We start from the raw sequence: 26,980 nt of genomic DNA on the forward strand, positions 1-26,980 counted from the left end.
TTTTTTTGTGTTTTTTTTTTTTTTTTTTTTTTTAATTATTCCACCTCTAACCAGTCTTTCCTTTGGTAGTTGGCTACTCCAAGCCCAGCAGGCAAGCCTTGTTCTGCTGTAGTGCCTGAGATATTCAGGGTTTTGAGATTGTCTTCTAAGAGATTTCCAGCCAACGTTGGCCTGTGGGGTTGGAGCCAAAAGGGCTAAAACGTGGGAGAACCAATGTCCTTGTTACAATGAGTAGAAGTGTCCTCGCACTCACTTGCAGAGAAACAGTGTAGGCTTAATTGGTGATCGTTTTTACAGCAATTATGTTCCTTTCGGTCATCGGCAGGGTCGCTCGATGGGATCGCTCAACGGGAATTGGCAATTTTCCATTTTGTCCGGCCGTCGTCGCCGGCGGTCCCCACGATCCGGTTGGGTAATGTTGGCTTTGTCTCATGGTGCAGGGCTCGGCTGTTGGCCACAATGTGTGCTAACACCTTTCCATCCGCCCGCCCGCCGCAGTCCGCGCCCGCAGACTTCTCCACGTACAAAAAAAGAAGAAGAAAAGAAACTCTGGTCCTTCGTAGACGGGTGGCAGTGCAGATCCGCTCCGCCGCGGCCTAGCTCAGCGCATGATGGCCGCCAAGACCAGCACAAAGACCAGGCGCGAGGCCCTGAGTCCTGCACAGCCGCCCGCCGCCTGCTGCACCCCGCTGGGTGCACGGATGGGTGTCCGCCGGGTGCACTTCCCTTTGCGTTTCGGGGGCCCGGTGGGCATGAGGCCGAAGCTGAATTTGTGCTGATAGTCAGGCACGTAGTCGGGAACCTCGTGCCCGCTTTTGCGTGGCTTAAGGGTTCGGTTGCGGTTTTTGTGGCTGGTGCAGTTCTTGGCGGGGCGGCGAGGTCCCGGCCGGACCGCGGGATGGCTGCTGTGCAAGCCCTTCTCAACGCCCTTCTCCTTGGAGGAGTGGTGGGGATGGTGGGCTTTGGAGGCTCCTCTGTCCGCCGCTGAGAAAGTTTTGATCTGGTGGAGCGACTCCGAGCCCGAACAGTTCCTAAAATCTTCCGCCCTCAGCACTTTGAGGTCCTTGCCGTGCATCCGCTCGGGGGATTCGCAGATGACATTGGAGCTGGAGCCCCGGAAGCGGTGCAGCCATTCCCAGAGCGAGCGGGCCTTGCAGTCGCAGCTCCAGGGGTTCCCGTTCAGCCTGAGGAACTCCAGGGCCCCCAGGTGGGCCAGGCAGTCCCCCTGCAGCTCCGAGAGGCTGTTGTTGAACAGGAACAGGGTGGTCAGTCGCCGGAGGTCGTGGAACGCCCGCCTGTGAATCCACTGCAGCTGATTCTGATGGATGAGGAGCCTGTCCAGGTTTATTAACCCCCGGAATGTGTTCTGGTGGAGGCTCCACAGCTTGTTTCCATGGAGAAAAAGATGGCTGAGGTTCACCAAGTCGACAAAAATATCGTCCTGGAGGAACTCGATGTGGTTGTCTTGCAGGTAAAGGTATTGTAGGTTGTGGAGGCCACCAAAAATCCCGCTGGGAAGGGAGCTCAGCCCGCACTTGTACAGGTACAAGGCGTGGAGTTTCACCAGCCCTTGGAAAGTGTTGGCCGCCAAAGCCCTCAGGTAGCGGTTGTCCCCCAGGTCCAGCTCTTCTAGGTTGACGAACCCCTCGAAGGTGTTGGGGTCGATGAAGGTGATGTTGTTGGAGTAGATCCAGAGGGTGACCATGGAGGGGCTGAAGTGGCCCCGCAGCAGCAGGGTGATCTGGTTGTTCTGCAGGAAGATCCGCTCGCTGTCTTCGGGGATGCCCTCGGGAATGGTGACAAAGTTGTGGGCCTGGCAGCTGACGGTCATGGGTGAAGGGTAGCAGACGCAGTCGGTGGGGCAGCCGGCAGCCCCGGGCACCTTCAGCCCCAGCAGCACCAGCAGCAGCTCCGCGAGGGCCCCTGTTCGGAGAGAGGGGAGAGCGGTGTCAGGCCAGCCATGGGGACACACAGCCCATGTGAATTATCTGCGTGCAACAGTTTGAACATGATGTATGGGGTGTTGTCCACCTCCTCGGGCTGAATTCACCTCCTGGTGAATCACACCAAACTACATCTGCACCATGCGACCACACAGCACACCCCATCATAGCCCAAGGGTTGGGGCAACACAAGGTAGGTGTACAGGCTGGGAGAAGAACTCATCTAAGCAATAAGGAGAAGGACCTGTGGGTTCTGGTGGATGAGAAGCTTGATGTGACCCAGCAGCGTGTGTGTGCTAGGTCAACTGTATCCTGGGTGCAACAACAAAGAGGTGGCTGCTGCAGGTGGGCAGGGAGGGGATTGTCCCACTCTGCTCTGCCCTCGTGAGGCCCCATCTGGAGTAGGGCATCCAGGTCTGGATCCCCCAGCACAAGAAGGATGCAGAGCTGTTGGAGGGGGTCCAGAGGAGGGCCACAAGGATGATCAGCGGGCTGCACCTCCTCACCTACAAAGACATCCTGCAGGTGCTCAAGGCCAGGATGGGTGGAGCCCTAGGCAACCTGATCTACTGGGGAGCAACCAGCCCACAGCGGGGTTTGGAATTGGATGGGCTTTATGGTCCCTTCTAACCCAACCATTCTACAGTTCTATGAATCCCAAAGGAGCCAGCTGCTTTCCATGCAGTTCCTATGCCCATGCCCTGCTAGCACCAGCACATTCCCCTGCAAACGAGTGATTTACAGAAACATGCTTTCAGCACTCGGTGGGACAGACTGAGCTGAATGCCCGGTTTGGAATCGGGTCCTCAGACGTATTTTAAATGGATGTCCTATGGCAATGCTACAGCACGCCTGTGGCCAGGGCTTTCTGGCTGCGGAGCAGGGAAGCGAGCAGGCAGCAATCATCCCTCCTCGGCTCAGTGCCCAGCGCCCGCCTCGCCGCCCAGCTCCCGTCGCTCTCCCACTCCTCGCACCATGCCTGCTTTCAGGCGATTCCTTCTGCGTGGAGTGGCTTTTCAGACTCATTGCACCAGGCTGTCATTTCTCATTCACATTTCCTCCCGGATCTGCTTTCCCTACTTACACACAAAATTTGCTCATGTCTAATGAATTCTGCCTCTGGACTTCACGGGAGAAAGGAGTAAAATGAGAGCAGCGTGCAGCTGCCAGTGCCATCCTACCCCAGAGTCCTCGTGCCGCGATTTGCTTGTAATAATCTGAAAAACAAGAGTGGAAGTGGAGTTCACCTCTAATTACTCCATGTCGTTACCACAAGACAGGCTGTGGTGCTGGACCCCTTGGGCTTTTACAGTCCTTCTTTTCAAGCGCCTACAGCTGAATACGAGTGGGAGGCAAAAAAAAAAAAAAACCCTCACTGGTTTCTTATTAACGTTGTTTGAAATATAACTCTGTGCTTCACGTCACCTTCTGCCGGGGATGGAGATCTATTACCGGGGAGCTAACAGCAGGTGACCTGTCCATCTGGACCCACTCTTTCAAGGCAAAGTTGTCATGTTTTTAGACAAACTGGTTACTCAGGCCCTCATAAATTAGCGGGGAGAGGCAGTCACCTCTGACTGTTCTGCTGCACTTTTTCCAAAAAATAGCATTGCTAGCAAAAGTGTTGGGCCAAGCTCTGCTGGGACGGGGATAGCGATGGGGATGGAAATACGGATGGGGATTTGGGCTTCCTAGAAGCTCTACCATGCAGAATTGAAGGCTGCAAGGAGGGATGGCTCATTCCTGCACTGCTGCCAGCAAAGGGCTGTAGTCAGGAGCGCTTCATTCGCGACAACTCCTACGGCTGTGTAGGAAAGGGAATGTTCTCCAAGGCACCACCATGCACTTGCCATGGGGAAGGGGCCGTGATTCAGGCAGGCTGCTCCTGGGCTGCCCTGCTTTTCCAGCCAAGCACCTCTAGGATGCAGCTTTCGGAGCACCATTGTCTCAGGGATATCCTGATTACATTTGCAGATAGGTGCAGAAATGCTTTCTTCTCTTCTTGATCCTTTCTAACCCACCGATGTGCTTTGCCGAGGTGGGACAGCTCCATGTTCCCTGCTCCACCCGAGTGATACTGAGCCACAAAGAGTGGTGTAGCTCTTATATTTATTAGTAAAATCCTGCCAAGCACAAGCACGGTGACAATCTCCCACATGCGGAGTCTGTTATTGCAAATACCAAATCACAAGGGTCTGAATCAATAAACCATCTCCCAGCTATGAGCAGCAGGTTGGAAGATTACATATTGCTTCCCAATGCTGGTTTTATGCGCTGTTCCGTGACACGATAGTTGCCAGGCTAACAGGATTACTGGTGGGAGGAGGAGCTGGGCAGGGCTCGCGTAGCATCCCGAATTTCACGTCTAGGAGGTGATGGGAGGTGGCTGCTAGCGATGCTCAGCGATGGATGGGGTGCATGGGGAGCACGGAGCTGCACTGTTGGAAGGGAGCATGGAGCTTCGTGGTCCCCCATGGCTCTGGAGGTGAAGGGCACGGGGAGCTGAGCCACCTCTTTAATTAGAGTTCTGAGTTAATGGCTGAAGTGCCTATGGAAAAGGAGATGACTCCTTTGGGATGGGCGTTTCTGGTGGTTCTCCTCTTCCCAAAGGAATGACGGCAGGGAGAAAGGCCAGGGATTTCTTCCTACCTACAGACTGCAATTTGAGGACAAAGAAAATGGGGAAACAAAAAGGAAGGATGCTTAGAAGAAGCAATAACATGGTGAGCAGGACTTGGAAAGAGGAATCCTCCTCGGCGGATGCTCTCAGGGCACGTGGTCCCATCAGGGATGAATCCACAGCCCACAAACCTGCAGACTGCACACTGCTATGAGATGCCCCAGGATGGCCGGGTTTGGTTACCATTTAGATATGGGATGAGACCCCTTGAACTGAGCAGCTCCAATGCTGCTGGAGCAGCGGTGTGATGGCTAAGGCAGCTGGGGCCACCTGGGTCCCTGCAGCTGCCATCAGAGGGACCGTCCCTCCTGGGATGATGCCCCTTAGCTCCCGCAGTGTCTGATCCCAGCCGACATGTCAAGCTTGCTCTTCCCAGTGCAAACCTCTTGACTGCATCTTGTAAAGGCTGCGCGGCAGATGGAAGGTCACGGGCGTGCGCGGCGGTTGCTCACCGGGGAGGGAGAGCTTCAAAAAACAAAAATCCGATGGAAAGCTGCCAGCGGAGGGAGCAGAACCAAAGCGCTGCCGACACGGATCAAACCAGCACGGGCGCGTTTGTCTCCCGGCGCTCTCCCACCGCCGTGCTGTGTCACCCGGCTCCGCTGTCCTTCCGCAGCCTCCAGCTCCCGGATGAGGTTTTAGTGATGGGAATGAATTCATCGGGCTGTCCAAATCATTTCCCATGCAGCATCTCTCTAATTGGGCATTAATTAGGCATTAGTTAATGAATGCTTGAAATAATTTATCTTTGGATGTGTCCAGTTTGCAGTCTTACTTTTAACAGCATTATACTCGTTATTAGATTAACATCGTTATAAATGTTCCCCATTACCTGCTTGTTTCCATTGTCTTAGCCTTATTACTGAGAGTGAAAATCACTCCTCCTGAATGCATTATTGATGAGTAAGGACTTTCTATATGCAGCGCGGGATTAATTGTTATACAGCGTAATGCATTTAGTGTGAAGCCTTCATTTGTGCAAGAGCCGAAACAGTCAGAAGAATGCAGACACCCGGAGACAGCGAGTTCATCCAGATACAGCAAAGCTCCAGTGCAGCAGCAGAGATGCCAGTGCCCGGCATTTGAGCATTTTAACACTTTGCTGAAGGAGCAGTGCCACTTATTTCCATCAGAAATCCCCAGCCAGGAGCGAGGAGCTAGGACAAGAGCTAGGACCAGCCCCGGTGGGTCACCTCCAGCCCCACATTCTCACCTCTCCGCTATGTGGGTCACGGCTGCCGCTCCCCCAGCAGGATCTGCTCTATGGGATGGAGCTCTCTCAAATCTCTCCTAAACCGCCATCTGCTTGGGTTGCCCGATCTTAGCTCATGTCTCCACGCAACTTGTCCGACTGCTTGCTCCGTCCATTACCGGTCCTGCTCAGGCTGTTAGATTTATAAGCTCTTTAGAGCAAAGCCCTCATCTTCTGGCTGCTGATTTATGGGTCTTTACCGCCATAAAACACTATGTATAGCTACTACATAATATAAATAATAATACTTAACCAGAGCAAGCTACAAGTGGGGACAAAGCATCTGCCTTCTGTTCGCACTCTGTGTTATCAAAAAGGCAGAAGCTCACTCATCACTCACTCTTCCGAAGCCAAATTCACACCTGGTGTAGCACCACCCGTAGACAGATTTTCCTGCCCCGTTTGCACCCACGCATTTCAAAGGTGCTTTCTAAGTCACCACTGGGTCACAACGATACAACTGTGACCCGAGGGGAAAATACACTTTGAAACTCCCATCCTCCTCCTAACTAATAGCAACCACTTTCATGGGCTATGTCCTTCCATGAGGACAAATATAATTCTGAGGATTCACCACCATCACCAGCTCACCTCAGCCACCCCCTGCTTCGGGCAAACCGTGGTAGGATGGGCCTGGGGAGGATTCTCAGTGGATAACCCAACCATCACATGGTTCTTTGCCTCACACTTCTTACTCCCTTTCATGATGTCAGGAATTGCCATCATCCACCCAACCTTTCCCTGTGAATCAGGCTCAAACAACGCTCTTGGTATTGTATGCAACAGCGATAAAATTCCCATCCACCCCTACTTTGGGAACGAACTTGCAATGGGATGTTCTCACCACAACAAATTGTTTTTGGGGAAAAGAAGCCTCGAATGTTCACAGTTCCATACACCAGCTGAAGGACAACGAAAGGCAGTGCCTGAGCACAGACCACCACGGGGCGCGAGACGAGAGCACAGTTCAGATCTGGGACAGCTCGACACAGCAGCATCAGACTTGTGGTTGGGAGCTGTCTATTTTTTTCCTATTTTTTTCTTCCCTCTTGCAATAAACAAACCATCCCTGACTGTGACAAAGACCAAATTCCCCCGGCGAGCAGCAGCTTCGCTTCCAGCCTCTGCGCAAAGCACTCCATTGGCATCCTCATTGCCTTTGCTCCCTCCAGCATCGGCACGCGGTAGAACTGCCTTTCAGCCAGAGAACAACAACCACCCATCCACTTCCCTCATTTTATTTATTTATTTATTTATTTTTTTGCAAACGGTGTCATAAATAACTGACAGATCCCAGCTGTTTGGAGTTACGGTTTCTGATGGAGTGACAGCTGCTCCCAATCCCCCAGCCATCACCCCAGCAGTTCTGGAACATTTCAGCAACATAAAAATCATTGGAGATAATTTCGGTTTTGCATAATTTGGTTAGGCAAGCTGTGATTTAATGGCAATTATGACCTCCGAGGCAGAAGCTGAGCTCGGAGGCTACCGGCATCACACGACTTTAGCTGGGGTGCAGCACCGGGCATGTTCCAGGGAGAAAGCACCGCAAGGAGAAATCCTTCCCCTGCAGCTGGGAGCCCCATTTCTCTGCCAGCAAGTGTTCCCAGGTGGAGATGTACGCAAGGGAATTCAAAGGGAATATTGATAGGGAAGGCCTCAGAAAGGGGCTGCTGCCAGAAGACACGCTGGAAGGTTTCTTACAAAGAAAAGTCAGAATAAGGCTTTAGTCTGGGGATGCTGTTGCCCCTAAAAACCTTCTGCAACATCAGTGCCTCTTGTGCTAATGGCATAGACCTTTGTTAGCCTCCCCAACCTCTCTCTGAATCATAGGATCATTAAGGTTGGAAAAAACCTCCAAGACCAACAAGGCCAACCCCAACCCATCCCTACCATGCCCGCTAAGCCATGTTGGTGGCGGAAGTGGCCATGCCCTCTACATGCAGCAGATCTCCATGCTGTTGAGGTTCCTCTTGCCCTGTTCCCCCCCATCCCAGTGCCTTTTGGGCACCTTGGAACCTCACGGTTTGAATCACAAAATCATAGAATCATAGAATTGTTAAGGTTAGAAAAGACCACCAGGATCACCAAGCCCAAGCTTCAACCCATCACCACCAAGCTCACTCAAAGAATCACTATGATTGGAAAAGACCTCTAAAATCACTAAGTCCAACCCCAACCCATCCCCATGGTGCTCACTATGTCCCTCAGTGCCACGTTTACTCTTATCAGCAGCAGTGACCTTTGTCTGGAGTTGGTGAGGTCCAGTTACCGCTGCCTGCACTGCTGCTGCCAACCAGCCTGGAGCTCGCTGTGAGCCAAAGCTTGGCACAGAGCTGGGGTCAGTGGAACCCCAAAATGAAGTCCTTTAGGACACTGCAGGTTCATTTCACATTTGCTGACCTGATATCTGGAGTTATTCCCCTTCCACCACCAAAGTGGAGGCCAAGGTCACCTGGAAGTTTCTGGATCATGATCATTAACTCCTATTGCAGTTTGAAACCAGACCATAAATTTCATAGTGCAATAATGTAAAAATCAATAACTCTGTTTGAAACAATAGCTTTGTCTTCCATTTCAGCCGGGGCTGATCCCTCCCCGTGGACCGCGTCCCTCTGAATCACGCAGACAGAAGGAGGGACGCGGGTGGCGGGGCGGCTGCTGGCCCGCCAGGTGTGCGGCCCCTGGGCTCTGCAGATTCAATTAGTCCATTTAGCCATCTATTCCTCTCTCACAGTTAAACTCGAGGATGATTTAAAAGGGAAAAAAACAAAACAACACAAAACAAAAAACCAACGGGTTGCCAAGAAGAGAGCCTTTTATGCTTCGTCTCTTTGACATCCTGTCCGACGTGGCGTCCCTTAGGCTTTCCATGCTTGCAGAAAGCCAGGACCAGCCAGAGATGCTCTGTTCCCTCTGCCCATCCGCCACAGGCAAGGAGCTGAGCCAAAGCTGTCGGCAAGGGGCGGCTCAAGCTCAAAAATCTCAACGTCCGTTCATTTCCAGCTCTGGCTTTCTGGGCGAGGGAGGTCTGGCTTCGTTTTCTTCCTTATTTTCCGTTGTTTGCTGTAGCACCAACTCGAAATATACATCGAGAGGCAGGATTGTCTTTCACGTGTTGGTGGATGTGTGATCCTCAAAAACAAATTAGCACCGATTCACTTCTATATAGAGTACAGCCATCAGGGAATCGCTCCTGAATTCACAGCGAAGGAAAGCAATAATGCTTCCAGCACGCTAATCCTCTCCGAGAGCAGCCCCTGAACTCTCTCCCGGTGCTGGAGGCACCGCTGGAAATTACAATTGTACTGAAAAATAATAAATAAATACAGAAACTGGCAGGGTTTCTGCTGGTCCAGAGGATTTGTACCCTAATGTGGAAGTCCCTGTTTAATTAGCACTCCTCTCTGTGGCTGCATCTCCTCCCCGCTCTGCTCAAGCTGAAGAAAAGAAGCCAACGGTGAGAGCGGCTGTGGGATTGGAAAGTCGGATATAGAAACTTGTTTAATTTAAATGCTCATTTCAGAACTGATCTATGCAGAACCAGAGGGAATGTAGAGCATGTTTCCGCGTGTAATCTGCTCTACTTAACCCCACTTTGCCATATTCCTCCCGCTGCAGTGATGCCCTTCAAGCACAAGGCTCAGGGCTGCGGTCCTGTGCCTTGTCCCATCACAAACAAAGGTCCCACCGTGTCACTTAGACCATCCTGAGGCTGATGCATGGCAGGGAAGCAGCATCCCTGGGCTTGCAGATGGGTGATGGAGTCATCAGGTCTTGCTGTGTTGATAGTAGAAGTTGATGACGCTTCTGCTCCTCCAGGCTAGAATGGTGTGGCCAAGGGGATCACAGAATCGTTGAGTTGGAAGGGACCTTTAAAAGTCACCTAGTCCAACTCCCCTGCAATGAACAGGGACATCTACAGCTAGAGATGTAGCCAGTCCCACAAGCATGGCTACTGCAGAATTTTCAGTAGGATGGCATGGCCAAGGGGATTCACCTAGTCAACTAAGTGTGGTTATTGTGGGATTTTCAGTGTGCCTGTATGGCCAAGGGGATGCACCCAGTCCATCAAGCATGATTATTCTGAGATTTTCAGTAGGACAGTATGACCAAGGAGGTTCATCTGGTCAACTATGCGTGGTTATTGTGGTTTTTTTTGGCGTGCCAGCATGGTGGGGGCTTTGCCAGCTCAACCCATGGCCATGCTGGCAGCCAAGTGCCAGGACGAGAGTTGGCAGAGGACAGGAAGCTCCTTAGGTCCTTGAGAAGGGACTCCTAATTACAATTGCCCCCAAGGAGAGAGAAATAGAGGATGACTTAAGCTTAGTGGATTGTCTGAGGCTCTCGGGGGATCATCAGAGCTTCTACTCCCTTTTTGTCCCGAGGTGACAAGTTTTCCTTCCCATTCACAGAAATGCAAAATAGCTCATTCACAGGCGTAATAAGGACGGCATCCTTTGTAAAACAGCGGCTACCAAGATCTCGGCGGCACTTGACAGCGAAACAACTGCAGATGAAATGACAAAAACCACCCAAGATTAGCACAAGCCAGATCAGTATCAGATGCTGAACAAGCTAATGCGCAGAGAAAGCAGATTCACCCGCTCCTTCCCCTTGCCAGCAGCTGGCTCGGACCTGCGAAGGGTTTCTTTAGGACTGGAAACGCAGCCAGAAGAGAGCAAATGGGAGACCCAGGAGGAAAGCGACAGCTGCCCCGGCTCTAGGTGCTCGCTCTGCTGCCTGCTCCCCATGCACAGCAGCGAAGCTTTGGGGCAGATATCCATAGCCGGATGGCAGCACGAAGCCAGCAGCCCTTCTGCGGGGTGCCAGCACAGCTTGTAGGGAGAGTATCGCCTCGACAAAGGCACGATCCCACCGACGTCCCGACCTCAGCCGCGTCCTGTGCCACCGAGCTCCGCGAGCCAATTACGCACCGTGCCGCAGACGCTGCCTTTCATCCCTTTCTCAGCCTTTCTGCGTTTTTCCCTCTTACTGCATGTCCTTGCGTTTGGTGGAGAGGAGGGCAAATTGGAGCCGGCGCTGCGCCTTCTTCCCCTTTCAGCAGCACATCATTCCGCCGGCAGCAGGGGGGAAAGAGGCCGGCGGGCGGGCATCAAAGCGCTCCGCTCTGTCACATTTTCTTCCCATAAAAATAAAGTGATGGCGTCATTCAGAGCTGGACAGCCTCGGGTCGCTCTCTCGCAGTCCCCACAGGGGCACAGCCCCATTTTCCAGGCCTCTGGTCCCCACTTGGGGCGGGTGCGTGACACCACGCCATCCCCACGGGATGAGCAGAGCTCTATGAGACCTCTCCTGCTTTGTGCTCAACTTTTCGCTGGCAGAAAGCTTGTGAAAAGCTCGGTGATAAAAGCAAAGGAGTGTGAATGGCCCCCCTGTGCCCCTACCCATTGCCAGGGCTGGATCCTGCCCTCGTCCTTCCCTCAAAGTCACCAAAATCCTCTGAATGTGAATGGGAACCACTGCTCCGGTGATTTCACACTGACTTAGGACCACATTCAAAAACCAAAGGTGATGTTTTAGCTTCCCCCATGCCTGGAAGCATCCATCAATGCCTGTCAGGACCCCGTTGTGGCTGTGGGGCCAGGCACACCCCTCATGTGACTCCAGTCCCCTCCCTTCAAGCTAATCAGAGCCTGTTCCTCTGTAAGCCATTATAAATCCCGTTACGATCCCTTCCTTGCTAGGTAATAACGGTTACTGCGAGATGTATGGAGACTCGGGATTGGCACAAAGCCATCCACGGCGGTGCATCCCTGTGAGCAATAGGGCATCAGAGACCCCGCAATCCATTTCCCCTAAGAGGAGGGGGTTGTATTAGGGATGTAATGAAAGAAATTGTAGCAGCATCCAAAGAAGGAAGCGGTGGGGAGGGGTGAACATGTGCGCTGGCACACGTGCACCACTGCACCGGTGATGCCGGAGCCTCTCCAGGAACAGCTGTTCCTGAAGCAGGCAGCTATAACTCGCAGCAGTAATGCTGGTGGGGAGAGATATTGCCAGTTGGGGACACAGGGATGCGGCCACGTGGTGGGAACGTGTGCCCGGGGAAGCAGATGGGGTGGATGGGGATGCTGGGGGTGGATGGGGATGCTGGGGTGCAGCAATGCCTATTTTTTGGAGGTGCTAAATCAGAAGCAGATGCGGGGATATAGGGTGGCCTCGTGTGTGGCATGGCATGACCACTCACAGTGGTTGGAAGGCTTTGAATGCAACCCTGATCCCTACGTGATGAGCAAACATCCCTTCCTCCCTCCCACCTTGCCAGCATCCTGCTGGGACACCGTGCAGAGCGGTCTGGGGGGACTCAGCCTCTGGGAAATCAGCACTGCTCACTGCTGCTCCACTGCTCTTTTCCTAAAACACACAGCCCTGTCCCAAAGGAGGCTGTGGGGATGGCTCTGGGGCTGCAGCTGTGTCGGTGCTGTGGTTGTGTCTGGGATGATGATGCCAAACCAGCAGCAGCCCCATCCCGGCCATCCCCAGCGCTCCGGGGAGGGATGCAGGCAGCAAGCGGCACGCCAGCATCTATTAAATGACAGGGATGCTTTACCCTCAGCCTCCTCCCGTCGTGTTGCTTAAATGCACGTTTTGCAAAAGTTAAAACGAACTGTGAGCAGCAGAAATAGTCTCACGCATCTTGAAAAAGGGAGGATCTTGGCATAAGGATAAAGGAAGGCGACGAGATGCTCATTAAAACTGAGGGGCTCCGGTTCCCCATCCAAGTGGCCACGTCTCCTCCGGAGGCTCCTGGAGGCTTTGAAACGTGTTGTCAGGAGCTCCCTTTCATCCTACCCCATTCCAGCTAAATTCAGGGCCCAGTCATTTCTGCTGGAAACGGGGAAGAGGGAGCAACTCGATTCTGACTTTTCACTCCCCATCTGATTGCTGCTGATACAATTTATTCCTATGACAGCATCTGCTGCTTTCATGGTTTTTTTTGTTCTGAAGCACAACTCGTTTATGTTAGTCCCATTTCTGGGCCTTTCATCATTTGAGGTGCAACATAAAAGGTGTTTAAACCCCCCTGCTTGGAAGGCAGTGTGGGGGAGCATGGGAGTCCCCCAACCCAGCCTTGCTGGGATGTCCCTATGTACCACAGCCCCAATATTTCAGAGCAATCCCATAGAATTAAATGATTTCCATGCGCACAGAGCCCTTGCTCTGCATCTCCACGGTGGCTGGGTGGGATGGGGCAGCATCCTTGTGCCACCACCCCAAGGTCCCCCCTCCTGCCCTTTCTCTATGCCTTCTTGATCAGCCAAACCCTCCTTTCATTGGGAAACAAATCCCCTTTCCTTGCTGCTGCTCCAGCTCAGGCCACTGTGCTCCTCTCCCTTTGCCATGCATTGGTTGGGCTGAACACACACCGCACATTTGCTGCGCTATGAGCACACTGGGGTCTCTTCACCCCATCCTTACAACTGCACCACGGCCCTGGGGAGAGGTCGGTGCTCCCAGCCCGGTGCTTGGATGAGCATCCCCCTGTCTGGCATCACACCCCCTGCCTGGTATCAGGGAGCACCGGCCCTCCCTCCTCCCTCCCTCTCTGCTTTGATTCCCCAGCGATATTTTTCACTCCAGTAAGTGCCGAGCTCCCATTCGCCTCATCCTGGTGCAGTTACAAAGAAATTGCTGCAAAATTTCCTCATGCTGTCGCGCTCCCAGCAAAGCCACGGAGCAGCCGCACCCCCCCAGTGCCATGCGGGTGTCTGAGCCTCCCCCCTCACCCACATCGCTCCTCTCCTTCCATCCCCTCCCTTCCAAGCACTCATCCCCCAGCTTGAAGGGAAGCGAACAGGGCTGGAAAGGCTGCTGCCTCGTATTGGAATAACCTTTCAGGTTTCATTTAGCACCTCTCTCTCTCTCTTCCCATGGAACCTTCTCGTTGTGAGGCCTTTACTAATTAGGACTTTTAGCTCATTGCCACCTCCCGCATCCCAGCATCTGGGAGGGTCCTCTGCTCCCCATCACTGTGTCCCCACCAAAACGAAAGGGCAGAGCAACAAGGGGTGGCACCGGCTGAAACAACACCAAATCCCTCCTCGCCCCAGTGGTTTCCCCAAGAGCTTTGGGGTAGAAACTGTGAATTCCCAATGGCTGAGAGGATGGGATCCTCTGCTTCCCATCACTGCATCCCCACCAAAATTAACGAGTGGTGCCACCAACTGTAACAACACCAAATCCCTCCCTGTCCCCCACGAGCTTTGGGCTGGAAACACTGAATTCCTGCTTTAGAGAAAGAGCAGACGCTGATGGGAACAAAACCCCCAGGCAGGATCTGGGCATCGTCTGGGCATCCCAGTACAAATCAGTGCATTGCGAGCTGGGGAGAAGGAGAAATCCCAGTAGCTTTCCGAGCGCACTGCCTGCCTGCTCCTTATTGAATTAAGGTGCTCGGGTTCACCATCTAAGCCTCACGCCGCGCACACCGCAGCCAGGAGGGAAGCAGATTGCAGCCCCATAATTCAATCAAGGGCGCAGCTGATGTCGTGGGCGGCGAGAGGAGCTGTCGCTATCGGTGGTGAGCCCTCGGCCACCCGCGCCGTCGGGTGGAGATGGAGATGGCTTCATGGGGTTGGGAATGGGTGTTCCAATGCCCTGGGAAATGGTTCTGTGGCTCTGTTGTGGTGTTAGGATGCAATGGGATTTGTGTGTGGGTTTGAGGTGGAAAGGGGCTGAAAAAGGGGAAGGGGAAAGGGAAGGGGAGGGAAGGCAAGGAGAAGGAGGAGAAAGAATCATAGAATTACGGAATTGTTCAGGTTGGAAAACACCTCCAAGATCCCCAACTCCACCGCACCCCCACCATGCCCACTGACCACAGCCCTCAGTGCCACATCTTCACGGTTCTTGAACACCTCCAGGAATGGGGACTTCTCCACCTCCCTGGGCAGCCTGTACCACTGCATCACTGCTCTCTATTGACGAAATTGTTCCCAGTATCCATCCTGAACATCCCCCGCTGCAACTTGAGGCCATTACCTCTCAACCTTGCTACAACATCCTTTCAAAGGAGAGAGAAGGGAAAGGGGAAGGGGAAGGGGAGAGAGAAGGGAAAGGGGAAGGATGCTCCCAGTCCTGCACTGCTGGGGTGGGAGCAGGAGCCCCACTATCTCCTAGCCCCTTGTGCTTCAGCACAAAGACAAAACAGTCCAAGAAGCTGCAGTATGAGAAGAATCCAAGGTGCTTTTACATAAGCCCGAGAAGTGCAAGAAGCAAGGAAGAAGGAGCTGAAGTGCCGCTTCCCAACTGACATTATGAACCAGCAAGCGTGACTAAAACTTGGGGAGGGTTTGCATAATGGGGAGGCACTTTTCTGCTCTGCCAAGGTGTTCAGGTACCATGGTGATGCGCGCAACATAAAAACTTTGACAGACACTCAGAGAGATAAGTGCAGAGGTACACAATCAATCGAGAAAGAAGAGAAGAGAAATGGGAAGGCAGTTGCTTTACGTGAAAGCATCTACAAGGTCAACAATTAAACATGTGTGAGGTTTGGGCTTGGGAAGGGAAGACAGCTCGGGATAGGGCCTGAGTCTGGGATCTGGCAGTGGTTGGAGGCAGCAGAGCTGTGTTGGCTTCTTCTTCCTGGCAGCGAATGTAACAGTGCTGAAAAGCAAAAGGAAAGGCTGCAATGCAATAGAGTTGGTGGGTGCCTTGCATGTGTGGAGATGGGCTGTCTGCTCTTGTGGAATTGCAGCATCCGGGGGTTTTCGTCCTTCCCATGGTCCCAGCCCTGAAAGTGCCCAAGTCCCACTGCGGGTTTCTAAGCAAGAAGGAGCTGCTGGTTTCTTGAGAAACGAGGAGGCAAAATCCAATTGTGTGCTGTAGTGCATCTGCGGCTGCCATTAACCTGTCTGTGTACTTCTGCAGCTGTCCATTTCTCTCTGCTGACAGCCGGGACTGCCCGGAGCGTGCTCTGCCCGGGCCATAAAGGGATTTGTTTCTCCATGCTGCAGTGGCACAGCGCAGAGACGCTCAACTGTGCCACAGACGCTTCCCTGATGCAATGCTTCCAACGCGACACCAAGCTCATCGTCCACCCTATGAGCTGGAGAGCCATGGTGTGGCTTAGTGCCCCAAAAAGCATCAACAAAACCCAAACTCATGGCTAGAAAAAGTCATATAGGAGGCTCATGTGGGCATGGTAGAGGCAGGGGACAGGAGGAGAGGTTGGATTGTTGGCATTCAGCTCGTGGTGATGTGACCATTGGTGTTGGGGCATGGTGGAGACGCAGCATCCAGAGCATCCCTGTGAGCTGGGAGCATCCCCATGGCCCACCCCAAAGGATCAAAGGGAGATGGTGCAGCAGTGCAAGGGAGGAAGGGAGAGGGATAAATGGGAAGAAGGGGGGAGACGTGCAGCCAGTCGCGTCGTCTCCCTGCATTCCAGCTTCATTTGCAGATTTATTAAATCGAGAGCCAATTTCGACATCATTTCTTTCAAGCAGCTCCACCTCGCAGGTGTGTGGAATTTATTTGAGATAAAGAAAACCATTACAGAGAGACAGCAATCTTCAAAGACCACCTCGGAGACCTGAGAGAAATAAAAACACTAGCCCGTGCAAATGTGCAATTAAGTTTCAAAATACTTGTGCTCCATGAAAAGCACCGTCCCTGCAGAGAACAGGCCTTTAAGGCAATTTTCCCAAACCCTATTCAGCATTCACTCAGAAATGCCTTTTAAAAACAACATGTGATTTTTCCCTCTCTGCCTCGCTCCTCCTCCCACTTTGCTCACTCTCCTCCAGGTAGGGTGGGAGCTCTGCGAAGTGGTCGCTCTTCATTTAGAGTTGATGGACCACGATTTAGGGAAATGCCAGAGAAGGACAAGGCTCATTTTGAGGCTCATTTTGGGGCCGGGTGGCTCCACTCAGGAATTATCTCCACCCAGGCTGGGGTTGGTACCCCCCATTCATGGGTCGCCCTCTGCTCAGTGGTTAATGAGCGACGCGTAATTAACCTGTGGAACGCACTGCCACGAGGTATCAGCGAGGCCAGGAGCTTAGCGGGATTCGGGGCAGGATTATATGTTTAAATGGATAATGAGAACATCTGCCACTACATGAGCGGGGATCAGGCAGAATTAAGGCGCAGCCCCACCGAGCTGGGTGCTGCTTTGCTCTGCTCAGCGACAGCGTCAGGTGCAGAGGGCACCCAGGGACCAACTCAGGGAGGAACCTCTGGTGCCCCTGAATGGGACAAGGAGATAAATGTGTCCTGTGCAGAAGGGATTTTGGGGATTTCCACATGAAGAATGGAACCATGCTTTCATTTTTTGGCATTGTGTAATGCGACATGGAATTGCATCCACCTGATTTTGGCTAGGAAGCTGCATCTACTCCCCTTGGCTCTTATATTCATGGCAGGCCAACATGGCATGCTCCTCCAACAAATCATGTTCACCCTCTGGACACCACAGACACCCTCCAAGCAACCCCATGCCATCGTTGCTCTGCTCCATACCACATACCATAGACTGAGCTGCCTTCAAAAGAGTGCTGAAGCCCTCGCAGACAAGCCAGCAACAGCAGTACAAACTCAGGGCCAATCACAGAATTATTAAATCCCCGTCTGCAATCCCCTCTGGATTCCAGCTGCTGCTCTTTTGCATCATAAATCTGCAGTTCCATCATTAGCATTAACCACTGTTTGTGCAGCGCCTGGTAAGCACGATGCATTGAGGTACAGGAGCACCCATGGCACCTGGGATGCCCGAGGGACATCCACAGCCCTGAGCCCGGTGGAATGGGGCACTGTGTGTGCTGTGCCAGCAAGGAGGGCAGCATCCCTAATTGCGGAGGTTGCTGGAGCCCAGGGGATGCTCAGTCCTCTTCTGGATGCTCAGCCCTCTTCTGGATGCTCAGCCCACTTTGGGATGCTCAGCCCTCCCAAGGATGTTCACCCCTCTTCGAGGTACTCAGCTATCCCAAGGATGCTCCCACTGTTGCCGTGCAGCATTTTGGAGGTGATGCCACATTCACAGGATGACTCAAAGCATTTCAGGTGCCCGTTCCCCTGGGCTCTCTCTGCCTCCCAGGACGTGGCGGCCGCAGCGCGGCGTGCTCAGCCTGCCGAGCGCGACGGGACTGCGGGGCCGGGGTTAATCTCGTTGTCACACCTTCCCTCCTCTTGCTAACTCGGCGCGCTTTGACCCGCTGTGAAATCGTGGCCAACAGCACTGAATATTTTAAGAGCAGCAATGCAGTCATGGCCGCGCGTCGGAGCAGCAAAGCAGGCCGGGAGCTGGGCTGGGCCCCCGCCTCCCCCCTCCACCGCCAACCCATTAGCACAGTTCAGGGAAACCTAAAAAATTCAAAAGACACTGAAATATGCAGCATTTTTGCTCTCTCTGGAAAATGACGCGCTTCGCTTCCCAGCTGCTCCGGAGCAGGCAGTTGTAAATAAGCAGTTTTATGGCACGCGGGGTGTTGCCTGCGCGACTGCGGGTAAAGATTTACACCCCACTCCCTATCCTGGGCAGGATCCTGGGGACAGCCCTGTGCCCAGCCCTGTGTCCACCGAAGCCTTCCCACCAGCATGGTGCTGGTGGCACTTAGGGACTTTGCCAACTGCTGTCCATAGTGCTAATGCTGTCCGCGGTGCTGATGGTTCCTCTGAGCCCACCTGGACATCCCTTGTGTCCTCTCTCCATCTCCATCCTCCTCTTGCAGCAAACCTGCAGGACCTGCAGCAAACGCACACCCTCAGCATTTTATGTATCTGGGGCACCACAGAGCAGCAGCAGCGAGGAATTAAAAAAAATAATAATAATAATAATAATAAAAGAAGAAAAATTTGCATAAACCTCCAGGAAGAGCTGGAGCCAGTCCTGTCCCAAGGCGGGGAGATCACAGGTGGCATCCAGGGCTGAAGGAGGAAGAGGAGACCTCATTGTGCAGTGGAGACCCTATGCCAAGGGTCAGCGGGCACACGGCCACCAGCCCCATGGAGGAGTGACACTGGGACACTTTTGCATTCCGGTCTTAAGAGGGCAGATTAATCGCCGTGTGCTGGATCTGTCACACACGGGGATATATATTCTTCCCGGAATTTACAAGTAGTTCTTGTCTGAGAAATAAACAGCCGCAGATAAAAATTACATTGTCACCGTGCAGGTGTGATGGATATCACGGACAAGCCCTCAGTGCAGAGAGCTGCTGGCCCTGGGATGGACAGGAGATGCCCAAGGGGATGGGGAGCTTGGCCAGAAGCACTTCACTGCCCCAACTTGCAGCAACAGCAATGGGACCAGTCCTTGGCACCAAGCTGCTGCCTACCATTGTGGTCCCAAAGGCTGGGGCAAGTTGTCAAGGCCAATCCGAAGCAAAAACATTGAACTCTGGGGAAAAGCAACCCTGGTGATGGCTGGCCACAAGGAGCACCCAGTGACCAGCACTGGGAAGGGTGCACAAGGCAGAGCATCCCAAAAACTCCTGGGTTTGGCATTAAGGAGGCTTGCAGCAATTTGTAAAATCCTATTTCTGGGCTCTTTCTAGCCCCAGATCTCCTGTCCATCACACAGAACCCACAGGATGCAAGCGGGAGGAAGATAAATGAGATTTGCACTGGGCCCCTTTCTGGTCTGGTTTCTCCTTCATCTTTATCTGCTGCCTTGCTTTGGTGAGCCTTGTCAGTATCACTGAGCACATCTCCAGCCCTGGCCACCGCCACTCCTTGTGTAGGGATGGATGTTTTCTCCTTTGTAGTTTAAATCTAAAGTTATGCTGAAAGTGAGAGCAAAGCCAGCAGGGATCCCAAGACATCACATCCTGAGAAGCAAGGAAAGAGACCCGAAACTAGATGGGGACAGCAGGGTCCCCATGTGCCCAAGAGCTGCTGCTCCTGTGCCTGTGTGCTGGTAATGAGTGCAGAGCAGCTGGCAAGCCTCTGCCGAGCCCGTCCTCAGGATTTATCCACATTGCTCTGCCTTATCAGCCATGCTTTTCACAAGCACTTAAATTCAGGAGGAAAAGGAAAAAGTGAAATCAGATAGAAATGCAGGTCTGTTTGCTGTTTTCTCCAATGAAATGGTTCTGGGTAAACAGCAGACGCCTTTGATGAAATCCCAGCAGGCTTAAACAATAAAGCTGGTTACAAACTCAATCTGGCGCAGATATCAGATCTGAAATTGTTTCAAAAAACATGTCAACATTTTCTAATGCTGCTGCAAAACTTCCTCGGCACCCTGCCACCAGCTCGTACCTGTGTCGCTGGGTGCGTGGCACCACCCTGGCCCTGGCCCTTGCCCCATCTGCAGAGCCCTAAGGGGTGACGAGATGCTGAGTGTCACCTTGGAGACCTGGTGCAGTCCCCAGGAGGCTCCTGGGTTATTTTCCACCTGTGGCCACTCTGAAATCCAATCATCAGCCCTAAGTAATGCATCGTGGGGTTTCTCACCGCTCCCATCCCCATGCCAGCCATGATGAGCACAGCAAGGTGATCTAATTGTTGTTGACCACAAAGCTCGCTTGACTTTTCTATCCCACGTTCCTCTCCTGGAGCGCTGCTTCCCCTCCTCAAATACATTATAGGATGTGGAGGAGCACAGTGGACACCCCCAGCCCTGCACACCTACTGGTGCCATACCCCCTTTGGTGGCCTCCAATGTCCACCAAGCCACCAGAGCCCAACTGCTGTTAGCATTTAGTTCCGACCCACTTTTAGGCAAGAGCTGAGATGCACTACACCATGTGGGCATACATCTGGAGCAAAAAAAAAAAAAAAAAAAAAAGTGGCTTTTAGGGGCTGAGTGGGACATGCCCGAGATGAAACAGGATGGGATGGGATGGGAAGGGAAGGGAACGTGATGAGATTAGATGCAATGATCTGTGATAGGATGGGATGAGAGAAGAAGGAGGAAGGAAGTCCAGTCACCCCATATGCAACACTGCATTGTGGCACCACGCAGGAAGCTGGTGTCCTCTCTGGGGGTGCCCGGAGTCCCTCTAGGCTCCATGTCCCCACATCCAAGGAGCTGTCAGAAGCAACCCCATCCTGCACATAAAGAAGCCCCCAAACAAGAGGACAAGGGACGGCTCCAGTGGTGCAGCAGAGCTTTCATCAGTCCTGGGAGCCCAAGAGAATGAACCAGGGAGGAAAAGCAGAGCAGGAGGAGGATGAGCTGGGATGGGGGGCACAGGGGGGCTGAGCCCCGGCTCCGGAGCTGTATGAGAGGAGGACGTGGAGGCCTGGTCCGTGTGCGGAGGTTGCCTCGGCCATCGATCCCTGCTGCACTCAGGCTCATTAGGGCCAGGGAGCTGCTGCGAGCGGCTGGCAGAGGAGACAGACGAGGCGGGGGGGGGAGCGCTCTGCGCGGCTCCCTGGATCGTATTAAATATTTACTTTGTTTTGTTTTGTTTTGTTTTTTTTTCCCAGCTCTATTGATCAGAGGAGGGAGGGAGGGTGCAGTCAGTTGCTGCGAGAAGAGCAGAGGCAACGGCTGAGACGAGGCGGGGACCCCACTGGGCTGCACCCATTGCACCCCACGGGTTCCATTCCCCCATCCCCATCCCATCACCCTCAGTTTGAGGCCACCGCCAGCACCGCAGCGGGGCTGCTCCCACCCCTAGCACACCCCACCCCCATCCCAAGAGACGCAGTGGGGGACCATGCTCACCCCGACGGCATCACCCTATGGGGTGACCCTCCAGGTCTGAGCCCCCCGCCCCAGCGGCCGCCCAACCGTCGCGTTTCTATTTCGAGATGAGCTCTGCTGGAAAAGGAACAAAAGCGGAGGGGAAGCTATAAATAGCTGCCTCCTTCACACCAGCTCCGCGCCTCCTCCGCCCCGCGCCCGCTGCAGCCTCGGGGCCACGGCTCCGGGATGGCACCAGGGGGGGTCCCCGCAGCCCCCAGCCCCCGCACACCAATCCCCACACAAACGTCCCTTGACACAAAGAAAGAAAAAACCCCAAGGGAAGATGCACTGCTGAAACAGAACCACTCACAGGGGGCTTTACCCAAGTTGCCCCATCCCTACCCATAGGGCAGAACCCCTTTGCCCCATCACTCCTGTACCCTGGGTGCAGTGGATGGGAGCAGGGAAAGCGCAGCTGGCTTGGGCAGACCTACTTTCAAGGCTTTAATCCTTTTTGCTTAAAGGATCTTTTTTTTTTCCTTTTTTTTTTTCTCCCTCCCCTTTCTTTCTTTCTTTCTTTTTTTTTTCCCTTTTTTTCTTTTTTTCCTTTTTTCCCTTTTTTTTCCCGCTCAGCAAAGATGCGGTCTGATCAGAGGAAGAGACGCAGGGAGCTGACAAGCTGCAGAGCACGGAGAAAAAGGAGAGAGAAATACATATTTATTACCCTCAATTATTAAAAAATAGATAGCAGCAGATCTTAGGCCCTGGCAGAGGCACTGCGGAGTCATTTGTGTGAGGACTATTTTGTTTTTTTTTTATAATCCCATTGAAATTATAATAGGGCGCTCTTGTTAGCAAAACCACCCCGCAGACCCCCGCAGAGGGCCTATGGACAGAGACTGTGCTGCATTCAGTCCAGCACTAAGGACCCAGCCCTGGCGCTATGGGCTGCCCTATATCTGCAAGAGGGGTGGCTCTGGGGTCTTCCCTTTGGGGTTATATTGGGGTCAGGGAGGGCTCTGCCCCCACTGCCGCTGCAGCCCAAAGCAGAGCCGAGCATTCTTTCATGGGTGAGAGCTCATCTGGGCCGTGGAAGAGCCCAAAAAGCATCGAGCGACGCAAAAGGGTTTGCACCCCTTGGCTGGTGCTGGTTGCAGGGATGCAGCGTGCACGAGCAGAGCCTCTGTACGAACGCAGCTGGAGAGATCCGCGGCTCCCAAGTGCAGCACGGGGCTGGCGGAGCCACGCTGGCACCTCCCCTCTGTTTGCAGGGCTGCCTCCGTACGGAGCGCTGCCAGCTCGCAGCTGAACCCGCTGCTGCCTCTCCTCCTCCCCGGGAAACAACGGCTGCGGGACCGGGAACCGTGATCCAGGTGCCCATGGGTACCCCTCAGCGCTGGGACCTGGGCGCACGCGGAGCATCCTCTGTGCCCACATCATGACACCAAGGGGATGCCATCGACCGGAGCCCACCGAGGGGCTAAGACCCATCGCCATCCATCCCAGCACGAACAGCTGTGGGTGCTCGGAGCCACGGGGTCGTGGCCCTACAAACCCAACGGGAGCATCGCAAAGCGGCGCTTGCCAAAGCCCTCGCCCTGCCAGCAGGGAGGCGAGCAGCAGCCAGGCAATGTGCTATTAAAGGGAAAAGGAGCTTTCTGCACCAAATGGAGCATTTTCGGCTTAATAGCCCCACAATCCTAATCTGCGCAAAGAAGATTCCCCATTCTATCTGCCTTGTCCTGCATCTGCCACCGGACCGGCACGTGCCGAGCCCTCAGTGGGATGGGAAGGCTCCGGAAGGGAAAGGACGGCCGCTGGGGAGGTGATGCCGGGCGCGGGCGTTCCTCCGTCAGCACCTCCATCATTTGTCATCAGTAAAAATAATATTCCTAAAAGTGGCCCCCTCTGATTGCAGGCGCGGGGCTGCGGGTTTCCATGGAGATGCCGTGAGCGGGGATGGTACGGGGGATAGGGGATGGATTTGAGAGATCGGACCCGGCGGTGACATCCGGAGCGGGGATGGCATCAACCACACTTCTGGCACAGGGACATGGGACAGCTCATCCCCTGTCCCCACCCTTGGGCCACCCAAAGAAGGACTACCCACGTCCGCTCCAGCCGTGCGGGAGGGGACGATGATGCTCAGTGCCCCCACCACCCCCCACTTGTTGCACTGATCCTAAATTAGAGCTCAGCCCCCTCCGGCGGGGGCCGGGCCGGGGGACACGTTGGGGTGGCACCTGCCATGTCCCACCCCAAGGACGTCAAGCGATCGTGACAATCGGTGCCGGCTCCTCGCCAGCCCTCTGCTGCCTGCTGCTCCACCAAAGCGCTTTTAAAGACATAATCTGCAGTTAATAACCATCGTTGATACCGAACGCCGCTAAGCCCCGGGATTGCACTTTGCAAACAAAGCTCTCGGTGTCGGCCGGTTGGTGGCAGCTCCTCGGGGCTGGGGGCATCACCCGTGGGTGCTGCATGCACACTGTGCACGGTGACACGCTGACATTGCTGAATTGCACAGCACGGGTTTGCTTCACACCGGGGCTGCTCTCCTGGAGGACACCCGAATGCTCCCAGCCACTGCATCCCCACGGCTCTGTGCTCCCCTGGCCAGTATCGTCCCCAGATTTTGTGCTGCCAGAACCCCTTATCAGCAACCCAAGACCCTGCTCAGAGCCGGGGTCACCACATCCCACCCTCATCCCCATCCCACAAAGCTCAAGGGGGACCCCCCAGCCCTGAGTGCACCATGGGCTCTGACCCGCACCGCTGCCTCCAGGTGCCTCGGGGAGAGGTGGTGTGAAGTCACACCCCAAAAATACCCATTTTTACACCTCCTTGCCAGGTTCACCACTGTTTCTAGGGCAGCGCTTCAAGGCCATCTGCAGCATCACCCACAGCCTCTGACACCCCAGGAGCAACACGGGGATGCAGTGGACAGGACCACCAGGACCACCAGGACCCTGCCAGGCTCCATCACTGCAGGTGACCGAGCAGCAACGACCCCTCTGCCACCAGCTCAGTTCTCACTGCCAGCATCACGGCATCGCCCTCCTTCACCCCCCATCCCCACCGCAGGGACAGGCAGCGCCGCGTCCTGCCCGCTTCCCCCCAGCTCCGCCGGGCGCAGAGAGCTTGTGGCTTCCTCCCTGCTCTTTATGAAATTAAACTTTGATGAGCAAAAAGGTTTTCTGGGCTCTCAGCTCTTCGGCGCAGCAACCGCAGCCCAGCCTACGCCGTGCCCAGCCCTGCAGGGCACAGCCTCCCTGTTCCCGGGTGGGGGGTGGGGGGGGCCATGCGATTTTCTTGCTCCTCTCCTCATTGGGGTCTCATGGGGTGGGATGCATTACAGGATGGCACCACGCAGCCCTGCTCCAAGCTCCCCCTGGCCCCTTTTCTCCCAACCCTGGGGTTATTTTTCCTCTGGCCCCGCAGCCCAGTGGGATGGGAGCCCCATAGCCATGCCAAGATACGGCCAGCCGTGACCTTGGTGGCATCCTTGACCTGGAAATCTCCTTCTCTTGCATCCCCAATGGTGCAATCCTGGTGGTTGCCACCTCTGGCAGGATGCTGTCCCCACTGCCACCCTCACTCAGGTTTGGCACAATGCTTTGCACTCTCACCCATAAGGTCCAAGTGTCCCATATCACCCCAAATCCTGCTGGTGATGATGCCTTGCATCATGCCCAAGGGGCTGCATCCTGCCAGGGGACACCAGAGAGACCCCAAAAAGGGCAGGAGGAGGCATGGAGGGTGAGCACACACACAGACCTGCTTCACCCAGGGACATGGGGACGGTACATACGACCCCAAACCACACTCCCCATCCCCAAGACAAAGCCTGGCAGCAGGATGAGGACAGCAGAGACAGCACCAACATCACCACCTGCACCGCTCAAACCAACCAAATCCTCCAACACACCAAAACCCAGAGCGGTCCCAAAGCGTCCCTGCATTCTCCGGTGGCTGCTGTCCCCTTGTCCCCACGGTGTCCCCCACCTTGGGGTGGCTGCAGGGTCCAGGACCCCCACCCAGAGCCCTCGGGCCGTGGTGAGGAGGGAAGGGAGAGGCTCCAGGCGGGACGGAGGCCCTCCCCTAACTGCCTGTTGAATTATTCAGGAACGGTATTAACTTATAAATGAGTGTGTTTGACTGATTTTGTGGTTGATGTACAGATAAATTCTAATGAAAGACAGCTACAAGATTTTAAATTATTAATTAGACTGCCACTTAACAAAGCCTATTTGGCACTCTATTTCCTTGCTTAACAAGACAAAAACTTTAAGGATAGGTTTTGTATGAGCCCAGAGGCTGTTCATTTGCATTTTGTTTTTCTAGCTTCAGAAACGAAAAGCCGTAGATCCTGACCTTAAGCAGGTTGCAACCCCTGGTGGGATGCAACCACCGCCAGCTCCACTTTCCCAGCCCGGCTCTTGCTTTGCCTCCACCCCTCGGTGCTGGGAAACGGGGTCGGGAAGTGACGGTTTCTCCAAGCGGGATGCACGGGGATTCGGGATCGAGCCCAGCCCGCTTGGGTTAATACACCGAACAAAGCCGACGCTGGAGATGGAGAGAAGAGGCTCAGAGCGCGAGGCCCCGCAGCCGCAAGGTGACATTAACCCCGCGGGGAATGGCATCCCTGGGGTGGCAGCGGGGCTCAGTGCCCCGGTACAGGGCTGCAGGGAGCAGCGGGCACAGCGCCCGCATCCTCCAGCACCGCGCGTTCCCGTGCCGGCGCATCGCCGGAGAGGGGCATGTGGCGGTCCATGGGCTAGGCTGGTGTTGTGCCCCTTCTGAGGTACGGGATGAGGGTCCGGGGGGGTCCCTCTGTATGGCAGTGCTGCCCCCCCCCCCCCCAAGCACCTCCCCGGGCGCGGCGGTACGGGAGAAGCGGATCCCTCCCGCCCCCCCCACCCCCCGGAGGGTCGGCATCTCCCCGGTTGTGATGTCAAAAAGCATCCCTATGATGTCCCAGGCGGTTGCCATGGAAATATCGTGATGTCACAGCGGAGCGAATCTCTTCGGGTCGACGGGAGGGGAGTAGGGGGGGAGGGGGGGGAGAACAAGAAGAACGAGCCCCAACTTCCCCCACCGAACCCCGAGCGGCAGCGTGGAGCTGAAATCGGAGTCTGCCTTCCATCGGGGAGTGGGCACCGTCCTCCCGGGACCCGCCGTGCACCCGCCGATCCCCACCGGTTCCGTTCCCCGGGGATCGCTGGTGCCCGCGCCCCGGCGGCGGCTCCGGTAGCGGTTGGTTGCAGGGGGAGCGCCCGGCGGCGCGGCCCCAACTTCGGCGGGAGGCAAACTTCAGAGCCGGTACCGGAGCCCCCGCTCTGCCCGCTGTCCGCGGTACCCGGCGCCCTCCCGTTGCGGCGCTCACCTTGGCGGAGCATCGTGGTGCCGGTGCGGGGCGCGGTCTCCCGGCGCGGCGGTAACGGCGGAGAGCGGCGGCGGCGCTCAGAGCGGCGGCGGCGGGGAACGGTGGTGGCGGCGGTGGT

General features: G+C 54.7%; 1 protein-coding gene across 1 annotated transcript; it reads right to left on the minus strand.

Moving 5' to 3' along the window:
* RTN4RL1 (reticulon 4 receptor like 1) lies at nt 1–26,968 on the minus strand. Its single transcript, XM_021415969.1, has 2 exons — nt 26,863–26,968; nt 1–1,923 (listed from the first exon to the last, which is right to left on the minus strand). The coding sequence occupies exons 1-2, from the start codon at nt 26,873–26,875 to the stop codon at nt 602–604; spliced, it is 1,335 nt and encodes a 444-aa protein (XP_021271644.1). The 5' UTR covers nt 26,876–26,968; the 3' UTR covers nt 1–601.

Source organism: Numida meleagris, chromosome 18 (assembly GCF_002078875.1).
Source record: "Numida meleagris isolate 19003 breed g44 Domestic line chromosome 18, NumMel1.0, whole genome shotgun sequence".
Lineage (NCBI taxonomy): Eukaryota > Metazoa > Chordata > Aves > Galliformes > Numididae > Numida > Numida meleagris.